At 34.5% G+C, this 12443-nt stretch overlaps 1 protein-coding gene across 1 annotated transcript; it reads right to left on the bottom strand.

The window, feature by feature from the left end:
• Positions 1 to 1033: 1033 nt before the first annotated feature.
• LOC121988847 (aminopeptidase M1-like) lies at positions 1034 to 10556 on the bottom strand. Its single transcript, XM_042542535.1, has 19 exons — positions 10216 to 10556; positions 9996 to 10141; positions 9775 to 9877; positions 9140 to 9326; positions 8969 to 9062; positions 8678 to 8831; positions 8221 to 8325; positions 8003 to 8119; positions 6462 to 6575; positions 4831 to 5013; positions 4386 to 4671; positions 4193 to 4314; positions 4008 to 4105; positions 2921 to 3098; positions 2731 to 2845; positions 2585 to 2652; positions 2369 to 2446; positions 1526 to 1603; positions 1034 to 1440 (listed from the first exon to the last, which is right to left on the bottom strand). The coding sequence occupies exons 1-19, from the start codon at positions 10447 to 10449 to the stop codon at positions 1258 to 1260; spliced, it is 2643 nt and encodes an 880-aa protein (XP_042398469.1). The 5' UTR covers positions 10450 to 10556; the 3' UTR covers positions 1034 to 1257.
• Positions 10557 to 12443: the final 1887 nt, after the last annotated feature.

Genomic DNA, 12443 nt, shown 5'->3' on the forward strand with positions numbered 1-12443 from the left:
TGATAACTGGATGGAATCTATAACGGCTCAATTTTAAGATTAAGAAATATTATTTAAAATATTCTCGGAAGCTCCAAATCATTTTAATCCTAAAAAAATTATATTGTAATAATTATGATTTAATAATTATTATTACGGTACAATGGCTACGAAATTATAATTACTACAAGTTAGATATAACCAGAATAATAATTAAAATGGTACTAAAATGACAGTGTCATTTTATATGGAGCACGGCGTTTTTTTGATAAAAAAAAATACGATCGTTTAATGATTGAAAAAAAGGAAATCCTTTTAATTTTTATCCCCTTTTTTTTCCTCCGAAGTAAACAAAGGCTTAGCGAGGCCCTCGTCTATCCTTACGATGAATGAAGTTGGCAATTGTCCCCAGGGCGTAGCACAGATAGGGAGTGCATGATTCTGTGGTCAAAAGGTCCAGGGATCGATTCTCGGGATGTCACTGTCTAGGATTAACGTCTCCACCATGCTCTTTCCACTTGTGTACCTGTATTTACCTTCCTCCATTCCGTGAGACCAGTTTTAGGAGGATCACTGATGTGACGGTTCCACAAATGAAGTTGGTAATCGCTCTCTCATCTATCGAAACCTAGCCATATAATAAACCCTGTAATCCTTCCCTTGCCTCAGTTATCTAACAATCAAAGCGTTTGACTTGATTACATTTCGCTTTATTCCTCGGGGGAAATCAAAATTCACTTAGCAATTGAAGCAGCATAAAAACAGGGTGCAAATATTAGAATTTTAACATTAAATTTGTTCTATTGAGAGCACATGCTTAAAATTTTCGATTGCTAGAAAAAAGGAAAAAAAGAAAAAACTTTAGGGCAAATCACAATGGCATCCTTTTTCCTTTTTTTTTAATGTATCAAAAAAAGTTTTTTTTTTTTCTATTTTGATCATTATCAAGGGCACGCCCATGCCATGTCAGCACTTACTACATGCTGCTTGAGATTAAATTAGGCACTAATTGCATAAATATAAAATAAGCACACAATGGTTTGGTTTTCAGTAATTTGTCTAATCTTTAGCAATAATTTGGATTAAATTATGCAACCACAACTTGTCAGTATATAGGAGAATATATTGCCCTAAGACAGTTCAAGCTTATTTTCTGTTAATAAACTAAGACAATTTGCTTACGAACACTATAAGAACATTTAGCAAATAAATTAAATCCCACATAAAACGTGACTGTTAGCGTTCAACATGGACGATGGCAAATGCAACAAAAACTCTTTAGGACTTGTTTGCTAGCTCCTTTATCGTCTGAGCAAGTGACTCCTCGCTTCTAATGCTCTTGATCCATCTTGCATTGTTTCTAACACGCTCAATGCTTTGCTTCACTGTTCTAGCAATCGAAGGTTTGGTTCGGCTTGCAAAAAATTCTTCGATTTCATTGGCCTTCTCATCCGAGGCAAACTTAAGAACAACCACATCACCATGTTAGTGTAGAAAACATGCATTTCACCTGAAAAAGAAACTTAAAAAAGAGCTGTAGGTATACCTGCGAAACTGTGTAACTGATAAAAAGGGTAATTAGAAACCCAGAGCCCCATGTCTTCGAAATGTAATCCCAGTTATCCTGCATTTAAAAAGCAATATCATAACCATTTGCCAAAATCAAAATCTAGAATTATGTAGGGAAATTTAGTGTCAAAAAGATGGTACAAACATCATATTTCTACTTGGTCCTCTTCCAATTAAGGTCATTTAGGTGCATTATTCTAAACACCTATTTTCATTTTGCCTATTTTGACCAGTTGATTGCAACTTTACCATAGATGTGAGTTGTTCAAAGTAACCATTGGTAGAAACACAATAACAAACAATCCAGCATAGTAATGTAATCATAAATAAGGCAAGGATACTTTTCAGCAGGTATAGACCAAGTGTTTTAAGTCAACTTGAAATAAGAGACCTGATTATCACCAATGATAGTTTCTTCTTGCTGTTCAAAGCAGCTGTTGAATTGTAGTAGATTGAATTCAATGAATACATAACAGTCCATTTGCTAAACCCACCGATCTGAGTTTTACAACTTTTCCAGAATGCAATGATAATCTATGTGGTACACTGCCCAAACAAGTTCTTCATTTATAAAAAAACTACACTTTACTGCACTTACTTTCCAGTAGATTCTTGAGATCTAGTGCTAAATTGCCTTTAATGCATGCAGAGTAACTTGGTTTAAGCTCTATAAAAAGTTTCAAATGAACCAGGCCACAATATGCCATATTAGTATTGTATGTTTCAAAAGCATTCTCAAGGCCTGTGTTTATGTGGTCACGATCAATTTACATCATGTTCTTGTGAGGTGAATCTTACTAACAGCTGGTGCAATATGTACCTTTAACCACGTCCATGCAATTTCACGTCCTTCTATATTTACTCCATAAAGCCCATGAATAGCATCTTGATTCCGGACCTAAATACAATATTCAAATAGATTTTAAACAACAGAGAAAAGTAGTCGTGGCATAACATTGTCAAGATTCAAACATAGTAAAGCAAGTAGTTACGAAGAATGAAAATCTAAATTATAAAGAATGAAAATCTAAGTCACCTCCGATGACAATACAAAGTTTAGAGCATCAAGAATAATGACAGGATCAGAACTGCATGCTAGAGCACCTATATAAACACAAGTAAAAGATGAAAAAAAAAGTTGGCAATAAAAATAATTATTTTCCCAAAATGAGATCAACCTACTTAATATACGAGTTTTTTCCTGGCTTAGATCAGTTTCTCTGTAAACTCTAAGAAGAGATTCGTATCCCTTTTTGTTTGAACTGTCAACAGTTTGCATCACAGCAACATAAGCAGCCTACAAAACAATTCATAAAATATCAATAGTGAGTACATGAAAATGACATGTGAACATTAATAACCAAACTTGTACCTTTCTTATATCAGGAGGAAGAAGTGCTGTATCTCTGTCATCTAAGAAGGCATAAAAACGTCTGACTGCTTCTTTGATAGTAAGATCATGACCCAACTGGGCAAGAGCAGTCAAGAGCTCCCCTCTTAACATAGCATCCAAGTGGCCTTCATTAATTTTGGAATCCCAACCTAGTTTCCTGTAAGATGTTATTGAACACTATAATTAACCCAGATGCCAGTGCACTGGCTTAAGACATTTCTTTCAAGACAAATTGATTATATTCCCTACACGAGTCACCAATGGAAATACAAAATTTTCAAAACAAATTATAAAAATAGGAAATTCTACACACTGACAACACTAATCTTAATTTCAAAAGTTAAAAAAAAAGACCTCCTTTTAATAAAAGGGCCAGAAAGCTAAATAAAAGAAGAGTAGATCTTGCAAATAATAGTTGTCAGGCTGCAGCAGAAATAAACAGGAAGTTTTTAAATGTATTTGTGATATTTCTGCTAATAGTTTTTCTGCCTTTTCTCTAAAACTAATTTGTTTCAAGATAATGAATAAGCTAATTACGAAGATATCAGAGACAAAATATCAATTTGCAGATATAGCAAACGTTCTGACTTTATTCCTTCAAATTAAGAGTATGTTGGGAATCAACAGGAAGTTAGTGGCATAAATTTTCTGTGATACAATTTCATTGCATCAACAACAAAGAATAAACAATAGAATATAACAGATTACAATATCTTTCCAATTAAAAAAAATCTTCAAGTTGTATTCTGCAGTTAGATGCAACTGTAAGCATGCATTATGAATTTTAACTACCAGAAAAGGCTGAGATGGTAATCAGTCAAAGGTACAGTACATTGTATGCATCATGAATTTTAACTACCAGAATTAAGCTGAGATGGCAATGAGTCAAAGGTGAACAGTACATTGTATAGTTAGAAGATTGAATTGGTTATACTGGAAGGTGTAAGGGGTAAATGGAGACTAAAAAGAAAGGGAGATCCATATAACTAACACCAAATAAAAGATAAGTTATATCATCACAATAGCTGCAAAATAAAGTAACAAAAAAAAGAGCAAAAATGTATACTCTGCAGGACGCCAAAGAAGCGTGATCAGGAACTGTTTGAGTTCTGCCAGTAGCTCTGGGGCAGCATCAGCAGCAATATTAGCAATTTTATAACTAATCTGTTTGGTAGAAAGTAGTACATATATTATATAATCAAAAAGGTTGAAGAGAAAATCATCAAAAAATGAAAGAAGAGAGGAACACACAGTGATTATCTGAGATAGAAGTGTATATTCATCTTCTTCTGAGAAGGAAGCCAACAAAGACAACAAAGATGACAATGTTTGCTTACAGGCCATAGAAAGGGCAAATGCATCATCCAAAATGCCTGCAATTGACACAAATATTAAGCATTAAATTATCAAACAAAAAGAATGACAAGATCTAACACTCATGTACCAAATCTATCAGTTGGAGAAAGTTGGTTGGCCTCTATTGCAGATCGCAATCCAGCTGCAAGGACATCATCATATTTCACTCTATAGAAGCCTGTTTGATCGACATTGAGTTTGATCCAAAAGCTTCCATCGCTTGTGCTTATTAAATTGGTCAGTTCTGGAACATCCAATTTTTCAGATTTTGTTTTTAGCAGGAACTTCTTTTGAGATGCATAAGAACCACAAGATACTGTAATAGGAACAATCCATTGTCCACTCCCTTCAGAACCACTTGACAGAAACTGTGTCTGCAAAAAGAATAAAACTCAAAGTAAATCAAGACATAAGACAATAAAATTGTGTAGTTAGATATGTAAAATGTGTACAATCTTTTTCTAATGTCCTATGTATTTGAAATGTCAAGAGATTTAAGCTGGCATGTTTTAGTAGGGAGGAAATTTAGAAACCTGCTCAAGTTCCAACTTCCCATCATTGATTTTTACATTGATAACAGGATAACCTTTCTGCTTAGTCCAAGATTCCATCAATATCTTTACTGGTTCACCTGATTCCTCTTCAAGGGCAGCCCATAAGTCTTCTGTCTTCGCATTCGACCAGGCAAATTTTTTTATGTAGGAAGCCAATGATCTCTAAAAGAATTAACACATTAGTACTTTACAAAGTTGAGAAAAGAATATTAGAGTTTGATCACCAAATTGCACAATAAGAAAGGGAAAAGAGACTAAGGAAAATCCTTGTAAGGTAGTAATTGACAAGATAAGGCTACATAGGTAGTTAAATCTCAACTCTGTCAAAGAAAGCACCACATAAGGATACAAAGGAACATTTTCATTAGAAGCCACACTTCTGAAGACCTTTTATGTAATAACCCTACTGATCTATCCAAAAAACTTCCCAAGCCTAATATTTACATGCTTTGTTACATGGGTGCAGCATCATGTCAATATATCAAGGTTACTCAATGACAGGATATATCGAACTTCAATAGTATAGCTCTACGTTCTAATTAGAGAAAGGTATAACATTAGGAATCTCCACACATGATGGAGGAGAGATGACGGAGGATAGATGACATATAAATTGGTTACTTTCCTACTAACTCAAGCTTTTGGAATAAGTAGCTAGTCGATCAATTAACAAAAGTAATTAAAGTTGATTTTGTTGTTTTTATTTAGAACATGATATATGTAATCTTGTGACTCAATGAAGGTCAAATTTTGTCCACTGAATTTCAATCTTCAGTCAGAACAAACCATATTGGTGTATTAATGTCGTGCCTGTAGGCCAACAAGTGATACCAATAGGATCAATGAGCAGAAGGAGAGTGGAATAGAGGAAGAGGAGAATGAGAAGTAGAAGAGGAAGGAGGCGCCTCAAGGTTTACCTTGATGCACACCATCACTACAAGAACAAAGAAGAGCTCACCTCAACTTAAACAAGAGGGATAGAGAATAGTTTAATGGATAACAGGTTTATGGTTAATGGGTTAATATGTAACAGGATTAAGTGTTATTATTTTAGAGTTTCACTTGAGGCTTCAATCTCAACCTCATCTTATTTGCTATGACCAGTGGAAGGGAAGAAAACCTACTATGGCAAGCAATGATCAGCAAGCGACAATGAGGAATGAAGTGCTTGAGGTATATATTGTCTCACCAGATTTCATGTCTCAGAGTTGGAACACTAAATTTTGTCCATGCTGGCTGACACAGAACAAAATTTCAATCCTTGATTTCCACAATGATTATAGATGGATGGATAAGCATTGTTCTGAATTTTCGCAATCAAATAGTCAGTGCAGTAACATGACAAGTAAATTGACATGTGGATAGAAACCTATTCAGTCAACAAGAAGGGGATCCACATGGGACAACAAATGACATCACAATTTGAATTGCTTACATTCAAAGAAGAGACTTCTACCATATAACATTTTCAATCTTAAACACAAAAAGTGGGAGATTTTAACTATAAAAACTAGTGGTCAAGTAATATGTATAAGAAAAAATAATGAGCCAGCATACTTAGTACAAGGAAAAAAAACTGCAAAAAAAATCAGGAAATGTAAAAGCCAAACCTGGAAACTTTCAGCACCAAGGTAACTTTGTAGCATCCTAATCACTGAGGCCCCTTTTTTGTAGCTTATAGCATCGAATATCTCATCAATTTCACTAGCATGATTAATATCTACCTGGGAAATTATAACTTGAGCTAAATTTTGTATACAATCTTGTCACAGTAGCATAATAAAAAAAAAATACATGGCAATCACGCTAGACGTAATTGTAATTTGCAAAGCTAGACCATCACACCATGGAAGGATGTCAAAGTCTCAAAGTTACTATTATCTTTACATGTTGGTCTTTAGAGAATCAGCAAGTCTAAATATACATCTGCACCAGTTCTTACCAAGTCCTTGAGAAGTCCTAGAGCATATGCATTGCTTCACTAACTGCATATACCTAAATGCGTATGCAATCTCATATTTGTTTTTTATCTTTAATCAGCTCACAATAACCAAGGTAGTTTCTTAGTTTCATCTAACTTAATAGCTTTACCAATATACTGAATGCAAAGTGAATTTGTTTTATCCAGAATTCAAACAGAAAGAAGTGAGAAAAAAAAGATCATAGTTTGTTTAAAAAGGGAAAGGTGTTTCAATCATGCTTTCTGTGACGCTGCAAAAATATTTGCAAAGAAATGAGCTGTCTTGGCTAAGAAACTGCAGCAGATTTATTTATACCCCCCTGTACAACATTTATGGGGCATATTAGAAAAAAAATTAATCACCATTGATATAAGAGAGCACAGAGTGTGAAGATTTTACATCTTGTGGAGGTTGCCAGATTTGGACATCAGCTTTCAAAGTTGTCTGAATGATGTTACCAAATTCGTACATCAATATTTTAATGCTTTTCATACAAACATTCGAGTTATGCTTAAAACTTGGTTTTATTTGCATTTGTTATTTGCTAGGTATATACTATTTGTTGATGGACAATTTTTATTAAAGGTGTGATATTATGTATAATACATTTTATGTATATAAGTATAAAACTGATGCTAAATTATTTTTTGAATAATATTTTAGAGTAATGGATAAGACGTATACTTGCATACGGTATATGCATTATATGCACTGTACTGTAACTGCATTGATGTCAAATACAAGCATTTTTGAAACCTCACAAACACAAAACTTAAACTATATGATATGCTATGTTACTTGAATTAGGATATGAGTAATCAATGTCGGTGTGGATTCAAGTATCTGACAGGACTGTTGCTAAAAAATTTTAAATTCATTCAATAGGGGTGCCTAGTGACAGCTCGAAGTGTTGATGTTGGGATGTTGGTATTTGATGGATGGACTCACAAGCAGGTTGAGTTGTATGGCAAAGAAAGTCTAGGTAAAATGGAATCTTTTTTCAGTCAATTAATTTTTTACATTTGTATCTATCATAAAGATAAATAATGGAAAGTTACCTAAAACACACCAACATTAGCAAATTCTATAAGCGAATGATTAAAAGTTCGAGCAAACTTCATCCATACAAAAATTGGACCCTAGCAATAAGTAAAGCTTGTTGTAAAACTAAGGTTGCAATTAAAAATTACTTCAATAGCATGTGATTCAGCAAGCGCATCCAGCCTAAGTCCAGCGGTCGTCTCATCAAGAAACTGCGTCCAGACTTTCCATTCAGGAAAAAAAGAATCGGCTGCAAGATAGCTGACCTGAATTCAAAAAGGAGGCATCAAAAAGCAAGATTGTAGTTGTTTCATCACTGGCATAACAAGTCTTCAATTATATGAAATAAAAGGAAACACTTGAATACCCATGTTGCAAATCCCTCATTCAACCATAAGTGAGTCCACCATTCCATCGTTACAAGATTCCCAAACCATTGATGAGCAAGCTCATGAGCTACAACAACGGCCACCTACAAATTTTCATTTTCTAAGACTTAATACGCAAGTATCAAAAAATATGCAACTTTTTATTGGCAAAATATAAAGTAATTACTTTCCTAAAGGATAAAAATATATATTATGTTTCACAATCCTAAAATAATATAAGAAAAAAATGAATCAATAGCGGGGTTGTGTAATAATGATGCAAAATTGCATTCTGCTTCATATACTAAAAATATACAAGTCACTCCATGAGCAAATAGGAAATAATTACTTGCATAAAAAAAAGAGGGAACCAATTTATAATTACCTTTTTCTTCGTAATACTACAAATTTATTAGGAAAGAAGAAAAAAAATGTATGAAAATGCAAAGAAATTACCCTTTGCTTATTTGAAGCTGCAGAGTGGCGATCATCAAACAACAATGCTGTTTCACGATATGTGACCAAACCATAGTTTTCCATAGCTCCAGCTGCAAAGTCAGGAATGGCAACCATATCCAACTTGGGAAGTGGGTATGGAATAGCAAAATACCTGTCAATATTTACTTTATATTATCAAGTAGAGTACTACCCAGAGAAAACAATTTTCAATACAGATGGTACTTAGTGATAAATGAAGCACAAATGAACTAAAATCAAGCACACAGGTCACAAACTCATCACCATTACTTTTTATACAAGTCCAATGTCTTCACTGCAACATCTAGTGAAAATTTTCCTTGGCTAGTCTTACCAACTTGACAGTATACACGAACCTTTATCCCTATGCACGCATAGTGAATAACATGATTATCAATATGCTTAATCACAAAATTAAACAGAGTGAAAACAAGGTCTTACCATCAGATGTTGAGGCTTCCACAAAATCAAACAGACCAATCACTATGGCTACCAAATAACTAGACATTACTGGTGACTCCTGGAAGGAGATAATCTTAACAGGCCCATTAATTGTTTCCTCCAAAACTGGCATGTTTGATAAAGCTACTAAATCAGATGGAACCTCCAATTTTATTTTGAATGTGGCCTGAAACACATATGAAGGTGCAACAGAAGTTATGCTCATCATGGAGATAGCACAAGCAAGTATGGGTACAGAAAAAAATGAAATCAACTAGGATTATCTCACTTCAAAAAGATCATAGAGGGTTATTCAAGAGCACTGGAAAAATTGTATCTGTATCTACTATAAATTTTATGACAATCAAATGCTTAACAAAGCAAATATTAGATGTCAGAACATTAGTACAAAAAAAGATTAGAAAATGAAGTAAAAAAGTAAGAGAAAAATTAATTTAATCTATTGAGAAATAGTCAAAATGATTAGAAGTTGAAGGAAAAAAGTAAGAATCTAAGCGTTGCAATTTTGACTTTAGCAATAAGAATCTAAGCGTTGCAATTTTTACTTTAGTAATAACTTTGTTAAGAATTAAATAAAAACCTAAAGCAAAAAAAGTTACAACAAAAAGCAGCACCTTAAAAGACGGCTCATCCCAACATGGAAAGCATCTTCGAGCATCAGCGGGCTCAAATTGAGTGACAGCCATATTCTTCTTTTCACCATTATACTCGTACACGCTAAGGAAAATTGAATCTTTACATCCAGAAAATTGGCACGTGCGAAAGAAAATTCTAGGAAGAGAATGTCATGCGAAAGAAATGTAATTTCTTTCCTTTAGAAAAACAAATTACTTACCTTCGATAAAAACCTTTCATTCTATCGCTCAACGTTCCTTGAAAGCTGATCCCCAAAAATCCCTCCCCACTGGGAAGAACATCATCAAATCGAAGCACCAAGATTTCATCTTCCTCCACCAATACAACCTCCGACGGACGGAGATCCTGAGACGATCGAGAATGATCATAAAACACAACTAAAAATCATTTTAAAATCAAATCGGACTCTGCAAAATTACCTTAGAAACACTCGGACTCTTAAAAAGGACGGAACCGCTGTCTATGGAGAGGTCAGCGGCATTAAGGACTAAAAACCTAGTGTCGCCGACCACGTCCACGGCGATCTCGGCGAGGCCAGCGAATGTGCAGGATGAGAGATCGGGCCTAAGGAAGAGATCGTATCGCCTAGGGATGGCGAATTTAGGAAGCCTCGCCTGGGACTTGAAAAGATCGATGCTCTGGCTTGACGCCATCGTTAATCACTGGACCTGGAGCTCTTCGCCACTAGCTTTCGAGGTCGCACGCAGGCGCCGCCCTGTGTTTAACAGGAGAGGAAGCTTTTCTAAGGCGTTAAACAATAGAAAAGGTCATTATGTTTCTTTATTCGTTGCGTAGACGATCCGGGCCCCAAATCATCGCAACGGCCCAACATTTCGAACACCACAAGCGTCCGAGAATACGCTGCGTGAGAATCGAACCATTTCCGTTGGGGAATTTCCGTTGGGGATTGCGTGAGAATCGAATCATTGCCGTTGGATTTATCCCGCCTTGCTACATCTCACCGTGTCCTGGGGCTATGTTTCTTCTTTATCCATCATTCTTTTTATTTTTCAAAGATATCCATTTAAGAATTTAATATTTAAAATAAAATAATTTATTTTTATAGAATTAAGGATCACCAGACTAGACTTAGCATAATTGACAATATATTATTGATGGAAAGATATATAAAAATATTTTTACTATATATTCTAGTTCAATAAAGAAATAGAATAAGAGAATATAAGGATTAACAATAAGATAAATATTGAACTAACAATAGAAATTTGAAGAGTATAAACTTTCCCAAATAGAAAGAAATAGATTTAAAAAAATCATAGCACTAACTTTTGAGTGCGGATCTTCTTGTTCGTGAAATATGGACTAAAAAATGAATCATTTTTTATCATTGGTGAAGAATGATGGAGAGTGACTCATCTTCTAGTCCGTGTTTTGTGGACCAAAAGATCTGAACTGCTAACTTCTTGTTAATTAAGGAGTGTTATCCCTAAAATTAGCTAAAATTTGATGAAATAAAAAAGAGTTTATAAATGAGGCTTATGAAAATGTTCACACTTTCACTTTATAAATGATGCTTGTGAATTGCCCTAACATTGAATCCATCAACAGAAATTATTTAAATTTTAATTTAATATGGAAAAATTGATCTGTGCATTTAATTATAATTTCCTACCTGAAAAGTAGTGATCACCGTACTGTACGAAGTTCTGGTCTTATCAAGCGCAGCAACAAATGCAACATCATCACGACGATTACGAAGACAAATAATTTATAAAGTGGCTTCGGCCGGAGGAGTATGGCGCTAAATTTTATAAAATGGCATATTAGTCTCCCGGGAAAGAGCTTGGAGCCCTTTCCAGTACTTCCAACAAAGTAAACAGTGTCAAATCCCTTGACTCTCATAGTCTCATGTGCTTCGGTCGAAACTATGTTTTTTCCTCTGAGGTAAACAAATGCTTAGTCGAAGCCCTCATCTATACAATTATTCTTATGCTCATCCAAGTCGGCAATCATTCGCCTCCAATTGATCGATCTCTCGTCTATCATTTATCAAAGCCTAACCAAATATAATAACCGCTGCCATCCTTCCCTTTCCTCAGTTATCTAACAATCAAAGTGTTTGATTTTACTCTGCCATTTCGCTTTATTTCTCACTCTAGCTTCTCTCGGGGTAAATCAAAAACCACTTAGCAATTGAAGCAGCATAAAAAAGGTGCAAAAATTATATTTTTTTTACATTAAGTTTGTTCTATTGAGAGCACCATCCTTAAAACTTTTTATTGCTATAAATAAAAAAAAAAACTTTAGGGCAAATCACAATGGCATCCTTTAGTTTGTTTTTTAATTCATCAAAAAAAGATATTTTTTTTCTTTCTATTTTGATCATCATCAAGGGCACACCCATGCAATGTCAGCACTTCCTACATGCTGTTAATTCAAGGCATAAATAAGCACACGACGGTCTGATTTCAGTCCTTTTTCTGCTGTCTTTGCCAATAACTTGGATTAAATTATGCAAGCACAACTGGTCAGCATATAGATGAATATGTTTCCCGAGGACAGAGTTCAAGCTTATTTTTGTGTTAATAAACTCAGACATTAGCTAAATCTTCTTTCAAGACAAATTAGACTATATTCCCTACAGGAGTCACCAATGGAAATACAAAATGTTCAAAAAGAATTAGCA

This window comes from Zingiber officinale, chromosome 6B (genome assembly GCF_018446385.1).
Source record: "Zingiber officinale cultivar Zhangliang chromosome 6B, Zo_v1.1, whole genome shotgun sequence".
NCBI lineage: Eukaryota > Viridiplantae > Streptophyta > Magnoliopsida > Zingiberales > Zingiberaceae > Zingiber > Zingiber officinale.

Coding starts and splice junctions, on each gene's coding strand:
- LOC121988847 (XM_042542535.1), bottom strand. CDS start 10,449: ATGGCGTCAAGCCAGAGCATCGATCTTTTCAAGTCCCAGGCGAGGCTT. Junction 4,672..4,830: donor GGAAGTTGGAACTTGAGCAG/GTTTCTAAATTT, acceptor TTCTTTTTGCAG/ACACAGTTTCTGTCAAGTGG. Junction 1,604..2,368: donor TTGCATGGACGTGGTTAAAG/GTACATATTGCA, acceptor TTTTAAATGCAG/GATAACTGGGATTACATTTC.